Source organism: Gallinula chloropus (assembly GCF_964237585.1).
Source record: "Gallinula chloropus genome assembly, chromosome: 1".
Taxonomy (NCBI): Eukaryota; Metazoa; Chordata; class Aves; order Gruiformes; family Rallidae; genus Gallinula; species Gallinula chloropus.
The window spans coordinates 197,715,398-197,736,600 of NC_140085.1; the positions used below are offsets into that span (position 1 = coordinate 197,715,398).

General features: G+C 42.2%; 1 protein-coding gene across 1 annotated transcript in view; it reads right to left on the minus strand.

Annotated features, from left to right (window-relative positions):
* Positions 1 to 354: 354 nt before the first annotated feature.
* Positions 355 to 21,203, minus strand: part of NOX4 (NADPH oxidase 4) — a gene marked incomplete at both ends in the record, with an annotated part of 120,042 nt that continues 99,193 nt past the window's right edge. The window contains 5 exons of the mRNA XM_084279332.1: positions 355 to 475; positions 7,076 to 7,176; positions 9,195 to 9,263; positions 9,841 to 9,949; positions 14,528 to 14,647. Coding sequence (XP_084135458.1) covers positions 355 to 475; positions 7,076 to 7,176; positions 9,195 to 9,263; positions 9,841 to 9,949; positions 14,528 to 14,647 — 520 coding nt within the window. The remainder of the gene's footprint in view (positions 476 to 7,075; positions 7,177 to 9,194; positions 9,264 to 9,840; positions 9,950 to 14,527; positions 14,648 to 21,203) is intronic.

The window sequence follows — 21,203 nt, forward strand, 5'->3', positions numbered from 1 at the left end:
AGGACTGAAGTGGAAGAAGTTCAAACATTCCAAAGATTCTTCTTTCATCAGCTTTTAAAGCAACTGTGTCTCCCCAGCTTCTGTGCTTTTTAATTAACAGAAACAGCTCCAAAGAATCATCACTGACACAAATACTGTGTGAGTGCATTTGGCTTTGAGCATAAGCACTTATTATTTGTTGGTATACAGCTGCATCCATCAATTTCCAAAGTCTTAAATAATCATAAATAAGAAAATCTGTGCTATTCTTTGGTACATTTCTGTCTGTTTAAACCACAGATGAACTTTTGAGTTTTACAAGCAAAATAAATTGCACTTTTATCTTCTAGAGAGTCTTGCTAGTCCAATAGACTTTCAGCTGAAGGATTCTTTATTATACTCAAACCTTGTCCCATAAGAGTTGCTGCTGTTGCTCAGTTTATGAAGTATCTTAGAGATTTTGTTTGGTCCACAACAGAAAACTCCAATGGTCTTCCTGTTAAGAAAAAAAGGAAAAAAGTTATGACATTAATGATAATAACTTCTTACGACAGACAGAACTGGACTTTGGCCTCACTGTGTTATGCATACACCAACTATGTACAGATTTTATGGTGAGAACAGCTCCCTAGACCACCTGGTTAGTCTTACTAAAGCCAGAAAATCTCTCATAAGTTTCCCCTGCAAGTCCTACCACTTTTTTATTTGACTACGACAACCCCTAGAAAACAGTACCTCATCTTAGTCTCAACACACCAAGTGATGAAAAATTACTACTTCCCACTCCAATTTTTTCCATGATTAATCACTTTTTTCTTGTTAAAAATGCACCTCACTGTAACGACTTCATTAGTGTAACTCGTGATTTACACCGGCAGGAGATCTAGTCACTAACAGTGATTCGCTACACTAATGAAAACAGAGCACTACTAACCCATGATTATTTCTGGCAGCAGCAGAATAACTTTACTGCTTTAGTTTCACATTAGCATGCAATCTTTCCTTCAGCAGCCGTATCAGAAAGCCTTACAAAAAGCCAAACACCGAATACAATCCTTGTTCGTCACCCACAGCTATCAGCCTGGGTTCATTAGTTAACCTGACCTGACTTTCACGTCCCTCCACCAAAAAGTGTTCTGATCTCTGGTCACTATAAACACAGGTTTAAAGTCAGACTCACTGTCACACAGCACCTGAGGGCTCAGAACAGTAGCCAGCATCAGAACAGGACACATCCTCAATAGTGGGACTGAGGTGCTCATGATATTCATCATCCCCCTTTTTTAGGAAAGATGAGAAAAAGGGAAAGGAAGGAGCAAGGAAAAAGGATGTGTTGCTTTCTCTTCTGTATCATGACAATCAAACTTCCTCACCTTCCTGATGAAATTATGCCACTACAGAGAGAGATCTTAAAGATTTAGTGGGATGGAGAGAGAGTGAACACACAAGGTGGGACAGAGCTCTAGCTGTTGTGATCTACAGCATTCACCAAGAGGATGGAGACTTGAGTTCTGGTCCCTGCCTCCGGGACTGCTTCAGGATTTTATGCAGTGGTGATTTAATATAAAATATCTCAGCACATGCAGGATAATCAAATGCGTGGTTCAAAGCTGCCCAGGTATGAGTTTGGTGAGAGGAGGGAATTAACACATAGAAGAAATCCCTGACACATACTGTCAAGTGCATGTGCCAAATGTCAGGCAGCAGCTCAGGTAGCACAGCAGGTACATGCTGTACCTGTGCACAGCAGCACTGGCATCACCCAACTGAGGACCCAAATATCAGAAAGGATCACAAAGTTATGCTGGTATCTGCAACAGTGTCCTTGCACAGTCATCTCACAACACTGACATTAATTGCCTTCAATTACATCACCTCTGATATCAATCCATAGTACATATTCCTAAGTGTGCTGGGTTTGGCTGAGATAGAGTTAATTTTCTTCACAGTAGGGCTGTAGGGTTGTGGCTTGGGTTTGTGCTGGAAACTGTTGATAACACAGGGATGTTTTAGTTACTGCTGAGGAGTGCTTGCACAGAGCCGAGGTCTTTTCGGTGAGTGGGCTGGGGGGTGCGCAGGAGGGTGGGAGGGGACACAGCCGGGACAGCTGACCCTAACTGACTAAAGGGATATCCCATACTCTATGACATCATGTTCAGCATACAGAGCTGGGGGAAGAAGGAGGAAGCAGGAGGTGGCTTTTGGAGTAATGGCATTTGTCTTCCCAAGCCACTGTTGGGTGTGATGGAGCCCTGCTTTCCTGGAGCTGGCTGACAACCTCCCTGCCCATGGGGAGTGAGGAATTAATTCCTTGGTTTGTTTTGCTGGTGTGTGGCTTTTGCTTTATTTATTAAACTTTCTTTATCTCAACCCATGAGTTTTCTTGCTTTTACTCTTCTGATTCTCTCCCTCATCCCGTTGGGTCAGGCAGTGAGTGAGTGGTTGAGTGAGGGTTAGTTATTGGCCAGGGTTAAACCACAACAGTAACTTGTGCTTTTCTCACCCTTGTGTGTATCTATTAAACTTTCCTGTCGTGGCAGAACTCCTTTTAATGGTAAGGGGTGCTGCGTTGGAGGCTGAATTTGCAGAAATAATGAGAACGCTATCACTCGATGCTCTCAAGTAAGATTCCTTGGCTTTTGCAGAACCTGAACACTGTGCAGTGGAGAAAAATACTACATGAACTGCCAGCAAGAATCAGTCTTCTACCATGTATTTAATTGACAGAATTAACGTTGTTGGGTTTTTTATTAGTCTAATTAGTACAGACAACTGATAAATAAAACCCAACGTGTTCATTTGTCTCTCTCCTTTTCATTCCACATATATAACTAGCCCCCAAAGCACAGACATGTCTAAGAAGCATATACTGCCAATGTATCCTCATCCCAGCAACATCCTTCCACTTACATCCCACAGTTCACAGCCCATGTCTTCCCTCACCTATGCTCCCCACTTCCCAGCTTGCAGATACCTTCCTCCCAGCTTGGCTCATCCCTGGTTGCTGTGACGTGAGCAGGCAGGCAGCTGAAAGCAGCCACTACACAGAGCAGCACACTACTATGCCGAGCTGATGGGCTTTCATTGCATCTCTCTCATTTAGGTCAATGGCTCACCTTTCATCTTGTGAAGCCAAGAACAGGCAGCTAAGTATTGCCAAGGTGTAACGTCTGAAAATCCGATCAGTACTACTGACACGTTCACTATTAGGGTAACTGTGTCACAGGCCATTCTTTGTAATAATCATAAACATTAATATCGGATTTTACTAATTCAGAGCACTATGCAAGTAAGTCCTCAGTGTTCCTATGGGATGAGGAGGTCTTACAGCCATTTTATGAACAGCAGGAGATGAGGGAGAGATGAAACATTGTGCTACCTAGAGAGAACAGAGTCAGGACTCCAATTGTTCCAGTTTTAAATCCCACAATCATTCCTAGAGAGAGGTTTCTCCTCTACAGTTCATGAGAAACGTATCACAGTGTTCCATGCCTTTCTCTCCTACAGATATTCACGTCTTTATCTAGGTCAGTCTCCATCTGTCAAAAAGCACGTGTCCATTTGACCTGAGCAGAATTGAGAGACCGTGGCAGCCAAGGCATGGTGTAAGCTTTTCATCCAGGAGACAACTGAACAGAAACAAGGTTGCTGCTCCGTTCCCAAAGACAAAGCATGAAAAACAAGACCAGCAATTTATTATATAAATTACATCCTTGGGACTGCGGGTGTCATATAAAATACCAACAGTAGATGGCATGCGTCTGCTCCTATTAGTCCAGAAGAAAGAATCAGGAACCTGATGCTGGGTTGTCCCATGTCACACTCTGAAGGTCTGGCAAAGCTCAAACACTTACAAATGCACTTTGCTTATTTGGGACCCAAACAGCAACAATTCACAAACCACAAACCAATCAGATGTCTAAACCGATGAGAGGTTTGCCAGCTGCATGTTTATTTATGTGCAGTTTTTACTAAAATCACAAGACAAAAAGTAGAAAATATCTTGGCTGCCCATAAACAAACCCAGGGGGATGATTGCAAATACATGAGAAAGCCTTGAACACTGGCACCAGATGTTGGAAACAACTCTGTTGCCCTACTTTGCTATGAGCTTTTTGGGTATTTTGTTTTGGGTTGTTTTGGTTGTTTGTGGGTTTTTTTTTCGTCTCCATATTGCAGCATTGTTGTTTAGGTGGAAAGTTACTGAGAAATAAGAACTGAAATAAAGTTAGTGGGAGACCAGGAAATTGGACTGTAGAGAAAAATGGAAGTTCCTGTCTCATCCAGGAAAACAAGGAGAGCATCCACATACCACAGGACAAAGGGTAATGGTTTTAAACTAGAAAAGAAGAGATTTAGGTTGGGTATTAGGAAAAAAATTCTTCACTGTGAGGGTGATAGATCACTGGAACAGGTTGCCCAGAGTGGTGGTGGAGGCCCCACCCCTGGAGATATTCAAGGGCAGGCTTGACCTGATCTAGTGAAGATGTCCCTGTTTAATGCAGCAGAGTTGGACCAGATGACCTTTAAAGGTTCCTTCCAACATTAAACATTCTATGATTCTGTAACAGTGACATTTCTGTGGGATTACTGAGTTACAGGATGCACTACTGTCTATCATTTAATATGTAACTATGTTTATAGATATAGACCTTTATCTATAAATCCTGATAAAGGGGTGACAAAGGGTGAGGAAGCCTGCATCTTAGCAACTGCAGGATATTCAAGAGAGTCAGAACCTTATTTAGGTACTAAAAGATACTTTGTTTAGAAATGGTGGCACAATTTAAATGTAGAGGAAATGGCACTTGAAGTCTAATATGGAGTAATGTGATGGAAAGCACAAAAGAAAAAGCAAGTATGACTACCACTAATAGCTTCATCTATATTATGTGCACTTACTCCCTAGCAAGAAAGCGGCAGAAACCTCATCAATTTAATATTTTAGAACTGGATTCACACAGTTAAATAAAAAAGACATTAGAACGGAGCATAAAAGGTCAGTGGTCCTCTATGCAGAGGAGTCTGAGCCAGAGTCAACTTGCTCCTTTGACCTTTCTATTTCCCTTTCTTTCCCATTATACTTTGCAACAAAGACACAAATGTGATACACATTTGACCAATGTGAGAATCCTACTAGGGATGTCCTTCTGCAGCAGCCTTTGGGGAATCCTGGCAAGGGGCCCTGTCTACAAGAACCTCTAGGTCTTGAACCCAAGATACATACTGTCAGCAGCTTATGCTGCTGTGGGAATTGCACCTAAGGGGTTCAAACCACAGGTGCTTGCTTATCGCCTACGCAAATATTGTAGATGGAGATCCACAATGTTTGCAGGAGAAGCAGCTGAAGGCAGGAGTCTTACAGCAGCAGGACAACTCTTTTTTGGCTAGAAACTGCAGAATAAACAGACAGTTTCTACACAGAATCTTGAAGGCTATGGTGCCCAGAGTGAGATCATTTGCTTCATTAACTGCAGTATTAGTATTAAAGTTGACACCCCTAAATATGCTAATAAGCTAGAAGCAGTACATGCTAACATATACTTACAGTACTCAACTCTCCACCCAAATCATGATATATGTCACCCCTGGGAGCGAACGGCTAAGATTAGGGCATAAAGGGTGTTGAGGCAGTTACCCCAAGAAGGGGGGGAAGAAGAAATTGAAGACCCTGAAGAGGCAATCAATGGGCTGTGCTCCTTCTCCTCCATCCAAGACAGGGATGTCTTCCCTTCTAAGTAAGCACTTATGATTTCATCCTTTTGGTGAGAATACCTGGGAAAGTATTTTGCTAGCATTTCAGTTATAATCACAGTGATGTATTAGCACTACTGCAGTAAGTGCATTTATCAATGGCGATCCTTTTTTGTATCTGTCATTTAATAAACTTCCCATTAGTCTCAACTCTATGAAACTGTTTCAGTGAAAGTCCTTCAGGGGCTCTGACAAGCAACAATGCTTCTGATATGTGGGTTTATATAAACGCCTTTAGACATAAATCAAGTCTTGGACTACGACTGGACATAGCTGTACCTAGGCTCCTCCCTGAGATGTTTAGAAAACAAAGGGGTCCTTTCTGAACCTCACAACAAGGGCCTCCCTCAGCCACACATCAAGCTCTTACCCTTTACGTGATGACTGACAATAGAGAAACATACTGTCACTGAGAGTTTCTTAACAGACAGGGCTCAGTGTCCCCTAGTCATATCCAACCTCAGAAGAGTCAATAAGCCATGGGCAGATGTTCAGTGCAATAGAGGACACAAAGTTCTTGAGAGAATGTTCTGGGGGTGACCGTGAGAGCACCTCTGAACCTGGCGCACACAGATTACTACCAACAGCTACCGAGGGTGGTCATGCTGTTGACTTTGCCTGAAGTGGATCAGGGAAGATTCACATAATCCTTTCTACCACATCCACTTCTGAGGCATTAAACTGCCAGTGAGGGGGCAAAAGACTCAACCAATAAAGTCTGATCAGGACAAAGACATTCCAGTCTAATTGCATGTCTTCTCTGGTTTACAACTGTCTTCTTTTTGAACGTAACACTTGCTAACATAGTAAGAAGGCACTGCCAGGTCTTAACAAAGAATAAAAAAGTGCCAGGAGTCTCCAAAGACAATATATCCTCTGAATAAAAACAATGCAGGGCAGTCAGATTCTTCCTTGTGCATTCTGTTTATAAAGCAGCACTATAAATCATGAAAATTATAGCAGAAGTCAACAATCTTAAAAAATGTAATGTTATATATAAACCCAGGATATATTGCAAGTGAGATATTGCCACGAACAAAAACATATGCAATCTCTGTGCAGTGAGATAGAAATCTATTACTTTTATTTTCTGGGCCACTGAACATCCCAGCTGCATGAAAAGATGATCTGTTCTGAGTGTTAAAAAAAGAAAAAAAAGAAAAGAAGTTTCAGTTTGTACAGGCTATCCCTCACAGCACAACATCAGCTAATCTCCACATCAGCAGCCTAAACATTACACTCTGAGATAAAATGCAGAAATATTTCCATACAAACAGAGCTGGGCACAGGTAACATCTCCACCCTTCCAACTGTGGCATCCTTTCAGCAGACTGGTACTCACCGCCTGTTACACTTTGCGATTTCATCAAAGAGGAGTTTCCACCGGGGTCGTCCAATCAAAAGCCTGGAGTTTAAAGCCTGATATTTTTCACCAATTATTTTCTGCAAGAAACAAAAAAAAAAATCCATTCTGCCTGATTTGCAAATTGCCTCACATCACCCAGGGCTCCCATTTCTGACACTGGCTGACTTACTGTATCGCTGAGGTGTAAAACTGAGCACAGGTATCAGGCAGTTGTGATTAAAACTGCAGCCATTTCATGCCCCGATACCTCCACCAATGGCTCTCCTTGGTGTTTGTTATACATTGTTCCTCATGCAGCTGCTCATTAATCTCCCCATTACTTTTAAACCAATTTATTTAAGCCATAAAACAATAACCACACTCCTATTATTCATTCCCTCATTGGCTTTTAATGCTAAGTTGGAAGAAACACTGTTTATCCAAAAATCATATTTCTGTCTGAAGCCTTTTTTTTCACTTTGTACAAGTAGCTATTAAGATGACTAGGCCTGAAAAAGTAACAAGGCAAATTTTACATTTCTCCCTGAGAGTAGCTTGCCAGCTGTTCTGAGCTGCTGTAACAGCAGAAAGCAGCCAAAACTGCTCCCTGGATGGATCCCAACCCATTCCAGCAGTGCTAACTCACCAGAATTTCGATAAGGTCAAATACCTTTCAATTGCAAGACATTCCCTTTCTCTGGTTCTCTGTCCTGATCAGACAGGAAGGCAGAGAGAAGTTTCATCTCATCTAGGTTCCCACATTCACTGCTGAATGACCTGAAACGTTGCTTGTAGCAGAGCAAACACTGAGCCTCATCCTCCACTGGCCTTTTGCATTCAAGAGGAGGCATTTGTTAAAGGATGAGCTTGGGTCCCTGTTGTCACAGAGGCACGTTACTTTTGAGTGAAAGGAGCATGAAGTTCCCCAATTTTGGCAGTAGTCAGCACTTTGGACTAACATCAGTGAACACATAAGCTGTGTGGCAATGGAGAGTTGAGTTTAAGTCTCCCCTGAGAAATCATGAGGTATGGTTCATGCCAGCTTTGTTCAACAGCCACAAAACAAAAGCGAACTTAGACAAAGACTTAAAGTTGACTTCATTAAATTCAATAGCTGCTTGATACACAGAATTAGAAAACTTGCTTCAAATTGTCTGTTATTACTGTCTTGCTGTGTCACTGCGACAAAGTTCTCTTTGGGTTTTAATTTTAACCTAGCAGTTACATACCAAGTTCATCAATTAGGTATATTCAAGCAGCCTATTGCAATTGACATATGTCATCCAGGCATTAAATCTGTGGAGCATTATTCATATCTACTGTAGATACCACATCATTTAGACTACTGGGTAGTGTTCTTATCAGAGCTGTGAACGTTACGCTACGTCCACCTGATACCAGGCAGATCAAAATCCTTTGGGCATGGTTTCTCGCTGCATTTCATGTTAGGCTTGGTTCTGGACCCACTGCAGTCCACGGAAAGCTTCCAGATGCTGTGGGGTAAAGAATGAGGCCAAGGGTCGTGTGCTAACTAATGCAAAATGAAGACAGTCAGTGTAAATAGGTATGGGAGATGCCAAGAACTGGGGAATTAGTCCAGCTTCGGGGTTGGTAATACATGACAATTCAGTGTAATTTCCAGTCTCACACATCAGGAAATCTCTAACTTCTGCCTATATTTGAGGAAAAAATTAAAAAAAAACCTTTTAAAAATAGCTATTTTCTCTCAAAATATTAATCTGAAAAGAGGATTTGAGCTTGCAAGGTCCTAGACTTATTATATTCTGATTCTTAGCCCAGAAATGAAGCATATTTCCCATCAAATACAGCCAACTGTCTGGTCTGGGGCCTGCCCTGGAAGAACCTCCTTCCTAGAAAAGGAAGATATGGATTTGTGCCCACATCTAATCAAGTTAAGGCTACTTGTCTAGATTCTCTTAATGCTGTGGGGATGGACTTGCTCTCTTGCCCTAGTAATGAATCAGTCATTTGAGTTTATGACCTCATTTCCTGCTTTTATCATCTGCAGTAATTCCCTTTTGCCTCTGACTGACAGTTTGCATTGTCTACTACCCCAAGGTCTAGTTAGGTTTATAAACAGCATTTAGCCACATACCTGTATTCCATCTGTTTGACTGAGGTACAGCTGGATATTTATATAGTCTGGTCGATTCTCCTGCCAAAGCTGGGAAGATGATAAAAACAGCTAGTGAAATAATATCCCTTCTCTTAATGTAAGTGTAAAGTCACTTCTGCCTACTGTCCTGAAGGACGTGGGTTTCAGCTTCAGTGAAGTAATCTTTTTAAAGAAGAAGAAACACTTGCATAGCACACCTCTGTGTACTCCAGAATGTTGTGCATCGTGCTGCATACAAAATGCTATTTTAGGAAGCTAAACTGCTCTTAAAATCCACCTGAAATTGTAAGTTCCTCTCCCTTCTCAAGCTGTCTACTAGCCAAATGGCTAATGGCGATTCAGGTTCCCCAAACTGCACGTTCTTCTTCCATTTCATGAATTTCACAGACAAGTGTACAGACTACTTGTGGATGGCAACACTGTGCAATAAAATACCACTGAGAGTGGTTTGTGCAGCTGCAAGAACAAAAAGGAGTCTGGGTCAGGTAGCTGAAGCAGAGGTACTGCTGAAGGTTGCTTGCTTTGAGTAAGGCTGCCTTTCTCTGTTGTATGCCAGTTATGATGTGGTGTGGATATACCCTGTGTTTATTAAGTTGTCAGCATCCCTCCAAGAAACACCCGTTACCTTGTTATGCAACATACAGAGCAGATCTGCGAACCAGCGGAAAGATTCAATGTCCCTGCACACCCAAATGAAGTAGAGTCTTCTGAGCTTGTAGCATTTCCAGCCGTCACTTGAAAATAAAATGCTTGGGTAATTAAAAATCGTCATTTAAAAAGGAAACATTAATTAACATGCTTTATATTCATTAGTAGAAATGTGATTTTCCATTAGAAGCCAACGGCTAAGTTGTTCTTCATCCTATGACACATCAGACACTGAAATGGCCAATGCAACCCATTAGGATGATCCTGAGAATATTAAATCTCCAGCACAGAGCTAACACTCTTCACAGATACTGTTTCTGCATTAGGAAGTTGTCAGCTATAGAGATGATTTGGGCTGCAAATATGGATTCATGCATCATCATCAAACTTTTATTTCGAAGCAAATCGGACATTCTGAGTTCAAGTGTATTATGTCAATTCTTTATTAGGTTTACAAAGCGACCCATAAGAGAAAAATATTGACAAATGCAATAATGTCAGGACCTAATTCTGCCTTTATATGTGAAAGGCTTTGGTTGATTATAATTAATACCCCAGCAAAATCACAAAGACTAAATCAAATCAGTGCTCCATTGTGTTAGGGAACTGTGATATATTGCAGTCCTCAGAAAACGCTGGTGAGGAAAGTGCAGATTCCAGCATTGCATTTAGAAAAACAGGACTCGTGTCAGATTTTTAATGCAAATAAAACACAAATATAGCACAAAGGAAGGACTGGAATGAACTGGGACAGAAAACAAAAGTGAAAATATCTTGATGATTAATGAATGCAAACAAAAAAACAAATATCTAGGAAGTGTCTTCTTAGCTGGCCAGTGCTGTTTACTGTTGTTGATTACAGAAACAGCCAGTGCACAGCTTGTTTCCTCTTTTTCCTCCTAAAATAACTTTCAGATGGAAACTTCAAATGTTACTCCCAGAGCCAACCCTAGTAGAATAGTTTCATGATACATCTCACCATACCCATTGTGCATTATTTCAGACTCTAGGGTTGCTGGCATATCCATCAAGAATATTGCAACAATAGGGCTCCAACCAGTGTCTTGCTTAACTGTATCCCTAACCTCCACTGTAAGTCTGAGGAGCAAGGATGGAGACATTCTCAAGCAGCTTATAAGGTCTGAGAACTCACCTTCTGTGTAAACAACCCCCAGAGAAAAAAAAAGTGCTGTAAGACTGGAGAGTACACTGTCTTTTAAATCCTGATTTCAGCTTTTTGATTTGTGAACCATTGACCCACCAAGCAGGATTTCCTCCATTGCTTTTTTTCTGACTGTCTATACTAAGACAAGCCCACAGGAAGGGCCACAATCTGATCAGATGTGACAGGATAACTATGAGCAGTAGCAAGGAAAACAAGCACCTCTCAATGTAAAAAAGGGATAAAAGAAGAGAAAAATGCAAGGCATTTTGTATTGAATTCCTGTACCTCACTAACAAAAGGCTGCTCTCAGGGATGAAACATTGCAGCTAGACAAAGAGGCTGGACTGGGAGACTTTGCAGCCCCAGGTTAAGGGGCTGGAGGGCAAATCCTCTGAGGAGTGGCTGAGGGAGATGGGGGTGTTTAGCCTGGAGAAGAGGAGGCTGAGGGGAGACCTTATCACCACCTGCAACTACCCTGAAGGGAGGGTGTAGAGCAGTGGGCAATGGTCTCTTCAGCCAGGTGACAGGATATAGGATAAGGGGAAATGGCACGAAGCTGCACCAGGGCAGGGTCAGATTAGACATTAGAAAAAAAAAAATTCTGAAAGAGTTGTTGGGGCCTGGAACAGGCTGCCCAGGGAGGGGGTTGAGTCACCGATCCTGGATGTGTTTAAAAAAAAGGGTAGATGAGGTACTTAGGGATATGGTTTAGCACAGGACAGGAACGGTTGGACTTCACGATCTTAAAGGTCTTTTCCAACCTTGTAATCCTGTGATGTCAAACATAGATTTAAAATAGCACATCAGGTACATATGCCTGTGTCTACCTCCAACAGTATATATTATGCAAGGAAGGTGCTATCCCCCATTACAACCAAGCCCACATGTAGATAAAGCTTCTTGTGCATTTCTGTGTTACCACTGCCCATAATAACAGCCATTATTTACAGACCCTTCTGCAGGAGAGCCACTAGCTTTCCTTAATGTAAGTCATTTTCTTAGAAACAGGGCATAGCATTCAATGGCTAAGCAGGACCAGGAATTAAATGATGTACAACAGGAACACAATTGATCAGGAAACAAATTACTACAACGACAGGCTTTTGATCTGTTGTGTCCTTGACACAACAGGAGTGCTCCACATCTTAAAGCAGTTTGCATGTTACTACCTGCTAATTTCTGCTTCTAAGCCAGAACAAAGACAACAGGCAGATCACCCACTCAGTCAGTGCTTTGTGGATGGTTAAATACTGAGAAGGAAAGAAGGGTAAAGCTGCAATTCTCCCCCCAAATCACAGAACAATTCCCCTATATATTGTACAGGGCCCAAGGGGAAGATTGGGTACAAAGGCAGGTTGTGGGATTGGCTGCTTGGAAGCCAGTTTATGGCTTTATCCAGATAAATGGATATGCAAAAAAGCTTTTGGACACTAACCTAGTGTCTAGGCAAGTTCCTACGGCCTCTGATAGCACACTGGTAGAGGAAAACATTACTTGCTGCTGGCCCACCATTATGATCTGTGACATTTTTGCTAAGCACTGTAAGGATAATCTATCACAAGGAAAATAGCCATCTTATCCACCTGGGCCCCAGGCTTTCAGCCAAAATGTACCTGTGTTTCACATTCCTTCAGGAAAAGAAAATGAAGGAGGCCAAGTTGGTCTTTGATGAGTGCAGCACTATGAGACAGGTGGGGCTGACAACTTTCAGAAGTGCTCAGCACTGGCAGGTCTAGCCCAGATCAAGGCCAGAAGAATGTGTGCAGCATCTAAATTCCAGGCTTTAACCTCACTTTGGAGCTAAGGCCATCAGAATGTTCATCTTAGAACAAATGCTTCAGTCGCGTATCATAAAACCCTTCCAAAGCCAGCTAGCCTTTCAACACTTTAAGGAAGGCTTGCTGCTTTGATCGTCTCTTTACACTGTGCCTATGAAACAGGGGTGCTTAACCTGAGTGGAGCTCTTAGCAACACTTTAGCAAAAAAAAAACCCACAACCTGCAATAAAAAAATCAATAGCAATCATAAAAGCAAGCCTATTTCACACAGCACACCATTTGGTAAGAACCATGTTGCCAATGGGACAGAGAAATAAGAGGTGAAAGGTTCTGTCTGAAGAGAATGTCAAAGGCTTTACATTTAAAAAAAAAAAAGCAAAAGAAGGAAAAAAAAACCACAAATAAAAAGGCATACCTACAATTTAAACCTTTCAAATGGAGTTAAACATCCAAACACTATCTGAATCCAAGTTGATCCCTTTCCTTTAAAGCCTTAAGCTTACACATTTACAGAAGTCAAACAGACCAGGCGAGCTGGCCTGCATTTCCAGGAGAAAGACTGTCACAACTTCTTGACTCTCAAAAACTCACTATTATAGTCCATAGTCCATCTAAGACGGGCCTAGAGGAACAAGTCTACCTGAAGAGCTGTATTTATATTAACCACAGGCTAAGCTGGCAGCGGGATATAAAAGCCAGTGACACTGTTCCAGCTCTGCCACAACTCTGCCACAACTCCTTGTGTTACAAAGACTGTATGAGATGATTTATGCTCTTTGGCAGACATCCCAGTCCCTGTCCTACCTCTCTCCCAGGAATGGGGTTCAACAAGGCCAAGTGCAAGGTCCTGCACATGGGTCGGGGCAATCCTAATCATCAATACAGGCTGGGAGATGATGTGATAGAGATCAGCCCTGCAGAGAAGGACTTAGGGGTGCTGACAGACAAGAAGCTTGACATGAGCTGACAATGCATGCTTGCAGACCAGAAGGCCAACTGTATCCTGGGCTGTATCAAAAGGAGCAGGTCCAGGGAGGTGATTCTGCCCATCCACTCTGCTCTCCTGAGACCCCACCTCCAGTACTGTGTTCAATTCTGGTGTCCCCAACATAAGAAGGACATGGAACTGCTAGAATGAGTCCAGAGGACAGCCACAAAGATGATCAGAGGGTGGGAGCACCTCTTCTATGAAGACAGGCTGAGAAAGTTTGGGCTTGTTCAGCCTGCAGAAGAGAAGGCTCCAGGGAGATCTTAGAGTGGCCTTCCAGTACCTAAAGGTGGCCTACAAAAAAGCTGGGGACGGGCATTCTAGATGGGCATGGAGTGATAGGACAAGGAGGAATGGTTTTAAATTGGAAGGGGGTAGATTTAGATTGGATATTAGGAAGAAATTCTTCACTATGAGGACGGTAGATCACTGGTGGTAGACCCCTGGTTCCCCAGGTAAATGGTGGCTTCCCCCTCCCTGGAGGTGTTCAAAGCCAGGTTGGATGGGGCCTTGAGCAGCCTGGTCTAGTTAGAGGTGTCCCTGCCCATGGCAGAGGGGTTGGAACTTGATGGTCTTTAATGTCCCTTCCAGCCCCAAACCATTCTATGATTCCGTGAATCATTCATGTTTTGTTAATTGAATTTTTTTAATACTCTGAAAGTCTTTCTAACATGCACTACTATGGTAAATTGGAGGCAGGGGCAATGGCTTTAAAAGGCTTAAGCTCACTTACAGCAGTGTGTTGAGTATTGACGCAAATGGTGTAACTCCAATACCTCCAGCCACACACAGGCTGACCTCATAGTTCAAGGATTCCTCAAAGGGACTTCCAAAAGGTCCATCCACAAACAGTCTGCAGAAAAAGAAAAAAAAGAACACTTTCAGAGAAAGCTGCTAAAATCTGAAAGAGGAAAAGAAAAACGTCCTGGAATTAAAACCCTACAAAGAATTTATTTCAATTTTGTATTAGTCTTAGGATGCAAAATGTGAAGATCTTTTTCCTGGAAAGGAGATAATAACTGTACAGGTGGTATGAAAAACTGTTACATAAAAATCTCTTGGCACACTCCATGATTAAACAAGCTATTTTTTAATCAAACAAGTGGAGGTGACTACATTATGACTGCCCTTTGTGTCTGATATTAGAGGGCAAAGAAAGTGCTGCACTGGAAACAATAACAACTTGGTGGGTCACACACAGGAAGAAAAAAAGACTTTGGCTAGACCGGCCAAGGAGGTTCATCTCTTGGACATAAGAAACAGTTGAGATGGACAAAGGGTTAAAAAAATTTCCAAGGACCTCCAGAAAATGAAGAATAGGTGACACACACCTATCCTGCAGTGCACAAGAAGAACAAATTAACTTCTGTTTACTCCACTTTCAGGCCCTCAGAAATGTGATCTACTCCAGTCATACAGGATACGTGAAGAGGAGGAAAATCAGTGCGTTGCACCCCTTTGGCTCATGCCTCTCCTTACAGTTTTGTCTATCTGCTTTTGAAGATCATTTAAAAGACAGTTCCATTTCCAATCCATTCTGAGTATTTCAGGGACTGACAGAACATCAGTTGACTGTAATTTAATAATGGGGCCTTAGGCATTTTTGATGGTTTGATCTCGAAACTTTTCCTATATTGATGAAAGTCTTATCAAGGTCATCCATAGACAGCTGAAAATGTATGGGCTGTAATTTTTCTAGTAAGATTCACATAGTCCCTGGAATATCAACTGCGTATCTTAACTTCAGCAATAGATTCACCATTACAAACTATTATGAAAAGAACTTGAACGGTACATTTAGTCAGGGTCCATTCTGTGTATGAGTGGATCACTGCATTTCAGTTAACTGGTGAACAATTTTCTGGGACCAGCACTGTGTTCAGTAGTTCAGTAACTAGATATTTGCTCACAGAGAAGCTGACTGAGATCAACCTTTGGCCAGAGTCCACAAAAAAAATCTCCAAATGTATTAGTTTTATAAACACACATAATGGTATTATTACACAACTAAGCTAGGCATAATTTACATCTAACAAAAGGGCATAAGCTTCTCCTTCATAACATTAGGCAGAGAATTAAAGGCAGTAGAGATATGTCTTTCTCCAGACAAAGCCTTCCAACCCTCACTAGATTTTTCTCTTTTGAGGACTGGATCCGAGCCACAACTTAGTATCTCACTCCGATCACATTTCTTTCTGTTTTGTGGTCTGAACCTTGGCATCTTACCAGTCGAGACAATGTCTCATCTGTGTGTCCTTGGCCAATATGATCCTTTCTAGGAAATATCTTCAGGACCTCTGCTATTGCTGACAGCTTTTGCAGCCAGAGAGAGGACTGAAAAGATCTAAGAAACCTTGCAGAAACCAAGGTCAGTGAAGAAGGAGGGGAAGGAGGTGCTCCAGGCACTGGAGCAGAGATTCCTCTGCAGCTCCAGCAGAAGACCCTGGTGAGGCAGGCTGAGGCCCATGGAGGATGATGGTGGAACAGATATCCACCTGCAGGCTGTGGAGGAGCCCACACTAGAGCAAGTGGATACACTCCAAGGAGGCTGTGATCCTATAGGAAGTTCATGCTGGAGAAGGCTCCTGGTAGGTCCTGCAGCCCCGTGGAGAGAAGAGCCCACGCTGGAGCAGGTTTGCGAGCGGGACTTGTGACCTCATGGAAGGGACTCACACAGGAGCAGCTCATGAAGAACTGCAGCCCATGGGGGTGACTCTGGTTGGGGAATTTCCTGGAGGGATCCCAGGTGGAGCAGGGGTAGAGTGTGAGGAGGCCTCCCCTGAGGACAAAGGAGCTGCAGTGACAACAGGTGATGAACTGAACTCGATCCCCATTCCCTGTTCTCTTGGGGGTAGGAGCTAGATAAATTGTGAGTGAAGTGGAGCCTGGGAAGAAAGGGGTGGGGGGAAGGTATTTTTGAGATTTGTTCTCATTTCTCATTGCTCTACTCTGTTTTACTTGGTAATAAATTAGATTATTTTTTTGAGTCTGTTTTGCCTGACAATTGGTGAGTGACATCTCCCTGTCCTTATTTTGACCCACAAGCCTTTCATTATATCTTCTCTCCCCTGCCCAGCTGAGGAGGACAGTGATAAAGTGGCTTTGGGAGGCACCTGGCCTCCAGCCTGGGTCAACCCATCACACTCACTGATATTCATTATTAATAAAACTGCAACCTAAATATGCATATTCTAATTTCTGTCTTTGTATTCTGAAGTCACTGTGGTAATTCTAAGAATGTTCTCTTGGAGAACATAATTTCACAGCTTTTCAGTATCAAGGATGCTACTACCAGCATGATGAGAATATTTAAAAACCCACCTATTCTCCTTAGTTAGGACAGATAAATTCTTTTGCACAATGGGGCCAAGAAAAATTTAACCAGACATGTGCATACAACATAAACAGATATTCAGGTATGTTATCATTAAATCATTATACACCATTTGCTTAACAAGGGTTTATTTTCCACTAATGAAAGGATACCACTGCTGGTGCAGAGTGCAGCAGGAGCTGCTCTAAGAGATCTTCTAAGCACTGCACTATGATTTGACTGAGGAGGTAAAGGAGTGTGTCTTTTTAAGTAGGTAAGAGGGGACATATGTAGAGAAGTGGCTCATTACTTTGAAAGGAATCTGGTCCATTTTGAGGTAAGTCCACAAATGTCATAGGTCTCAAATACATATCTTTAACAGATATCCAATTTTGGGATCTAAGTGCAGGACTAAAAGGAAAAAAAACCAAAAAAATACTGGATAATGAAGACCAGCAACTGAAGTTCACTGTCATTCCTGGCATACCTCTTCTACATATGTTAGGCTAATCAGATCCTGCCTTACTGGTAAAACCTAGAGAACAGCTCCTCAAGGTATGAAGGCAGTAAATCCAGACCTGAAGGAAATTCCTTGCATTTTGCACAAGCAGTATTAACTTTTACTTGGACATACAATCTTACAGGCAACATTTCTGGGGGAAAACACAAGCAAACAAAGAAAAAGCAAAGTATCAAAGCAGATTTTTCCAGAAATGACCGCAGTGGATGTGACAATAGGGGTAGGGGTGACACTCAGCAGAACTGCTGGAAGCCAGGTGCCCCTCAAAGCTGCTCCATCACTCCCCCTCCTTTTTGCTTTTTCTTTGTTTTTGTGCACAGCCTTTTTTTTTTCCTGTATTAAACTGCCTTTGTCTTGACCCACGAATTTGGGGTTGTTGGTTTTCTTTTTTTTCTTTTCCTTTTCTCCCCTCCTGGTCGTACTGAGAAGGGGACTAATAGAATGGCCTGGTAGGCACCTCGTATTCGGTATTGGTTAAGCCACCACACTAGTTGAGGACTATCTGAAGCATGCTTGTAAATCTGATCTCTAAAGGGATTAAGCAATTCCTGGAAAGACTGAGTGCTGCTGAATACCACTGACATGATCAGGAGTTGAAACATGGCAAAACTAGATCTGGTCACCACAGACCAGTCAAGGGCACTGCATAATTCCATGCCAGAAATTCAAGAAACAGTCTTTAATTAAATATGCATTTTGGTCAGATTGCTCCAGTTTGTGGCCCATTAGCCCCTGCCCCATCTGGCCTGCTATTTCTATTGCCCACTGGATCTTTCTCTGAGGCAGTAAGGAGCAGTTGTCAGGACAGCAAATTCAGTGAGAGGAGCCAAAAGCCTCCTGCTGTGCCTGCATGTGGCCCAGCACAGAACAGCCAGAAGTCACTGCTTCCAAGTGTGAGAAATGGGAGGAAAGTGGAGAAATATTGCTACTGCATTAACCCATTCCACAAGACTGCTGGAAAAGCCTGATTCCAGGGATAACATCATCTCCCTGGATGATTTTGTTGGATGTCATAAACACGCGCTATTTAATCGCGTTATGGAGGTAATTTATAACTAAAAGTAGTTGTGATGCCTCTCTAGAAGCAGCCAATTAGGAACTGATCCTTCTTTCATTCAAGTCAGCGGAAGAAACAAACCTCCTAATGCTGTATCAGGGCTGTGATGAACAAAGAAGCGATTCAGTCATGGACTTTTGCAGAGACTGTGCAACTTTCACTTCCTGTCAACATGTCCCTCCTTTTGTTTTGTAGTGCTGTGAAGTTTTTTGCATAAAAACAGTTCATTATTGTAAATGAAATCTCACAGCGCTCAATAAAAAAGACAAGCAAGCCAAGGGGGGTAAATGACTTTTTGTTTCTTGAGTTGTGCCCCAGATATATTAGACGATGATGCAACGCTCTTCTATCCCCCCCAGCTTTAATTTAATTAACATGAAGGAAGGGAATGGAATTTTACTAGAAGTTTAGAAATTTCCCCTTCAGGCTAACTTATTCAAATAACAAGTTGTTCTTTTCACATGCACTTATTTCTAGTCTTAGGAGTGCTGCTCTCAGTTATTCTGGCACAATTTCTTAGCCCACAAATGGGGAAAAAAAAAAAAGCTCCTTAAAGTAAAACCTGTCACAAAAAAAAATATCAGAGCACATTATTGAAAAGCATCTTACAGATAGGTGGTAAGCATATTTTCCATTTAAAGCCCACTTATGTTCTGCAGTAGGAGGTAGAGAGATTTTCCAGCAAGCACCAAGATAGCTTGTTCCAGTGCTGGGCAATGTAACTGCACTAACATGGGGCTGTCCCTACACTAAGGGAGGCTGTCTCAGGGATGCAGGCAGCTGTACAGCTTTGGAGACCCAATTTTCTATTGTCCATAAGGAATTGCACAGTGATGTGTGGAGACACCGGCCCACTGTTGGACTTGGACCTCAGTGCCACGTTTTACTGCAGGGTGTAGGTGCCCTTAAAAAAGTTTAATGCTTATCTTGTACTTCACTAACCAACTGTAAATGCTGATATTATACTGCAGCTTTTTTCCTAGGCTCTTTGGGAGCTACTGTGAGACATTATCAGGGATATTAGTGGAATAACAGATGGGTAAGGGAGTTAATTCAAGTGCTTGTAGGAAGTTTTAATTAAAGAAGTATCAGCATTTGCAAGCTGAACAAAACACTCGGATAAGAAATACCGCATAGAGCACAGAAAATGAAGTCCTAGTCTGACTGCAGTTTGTGCAAATCTCTTACTAATGTCAACAGAGTAAGGATTTCACCCAGCAGTATGAGATTTTATATCCTTGGAGCAGTATTCAGTTTGTTACTGAGACCCAGGTGTAGGTGTCTTTGTGTGAGCATACTGATTAAGTCCCTGATACAGTCAAGAGATGCAGACAATACAGTTAATGTAGCTTAGAGAGAGTTTCAGGATGTGATGAATTGCCCTCTATGTCTACAGACTGTACTGACTCAATTAACAGGACCATAGAGATTGGTGTCTCTCTGGAACAGCTGAAGGCCAAGCAGAACTGAAGTGGCATTAGACACCTAGCCTGAGGAATCCAAATCCAGATCTGTATCTCCACTGAGAAAACAGGACCTTGGTACCTAGCTCACACACAGGCACCTACATTTAGACATCTCTAGCTGGCACTAAATCCCTTCCATGACATCCTATGAAAAGCCCATGTCATTGACTTCACTGCGGTTTTGATCAAGTTCTCCAAAATCAAAACAGTAAACCCTCCCCACACTTGTTCTTTATTTTAACTTGTCCTACTAAAACCATATGTATCCATGATGGATACAGCCTCAGAACTCCAAGGAACCAACTGCCTGATGGTTGCAACACTCTTCTTAGGTTCTTCTGCTTCTGTAATTCTCATGCACCAGAAAGATGCCATCACCTCCCTCTGATAAACCACAACACAAGCCTCCACCCCCACACTATAAATATTCAAACAAGTGCCTTCATGTTCCTCCCACACTGCCCTTCATGCCTGGGAAGAAATCCCTGTAAACATCTGCAGAGCTATTTCATTATCTCCCTTCAAATTCCTTTTTAAGACTCCTTTCCTCTCTAATATCTGAAAAAACCAACAAACCAGAAGTTGGCAGTACTTAGGCTGCCGACATGCTCGCTGTTGCTCAGCTGTATTCTGGCCCAGTACCGTCTCACCAATTCCCTGAATTTTGCTGTCTGATTTTATCCATCTGTTATCTCCTGCTCTTTTAATTTAAGTTGGTTTGGTCAGGACAGTCCCTGAGCTGTGTGATTGTGTGTATCAGGTTGGCTTCCTGATGCATGACTGGTTCTTCAGGGCGCAGGATAATACTGATGAATAAAGAATTACTGGAAACCATCCAAATCTGAAACTTATATCAAAGGCAACCTTTCATATGGTAGGCTTGCAAAAAGCAAACTGAGTACAGAAGTGTTCCAGACCACTTTGGAGTCCAAGGCTCAATACACAGTTTTCAATAAAAACCTAACTGCAACAAATTATATGATTTGTATTTTTCACAGAAGCTGCACTTACTCTTATTGAAGATTTTAAACTATTTTTCTGCAGCAAAAATCA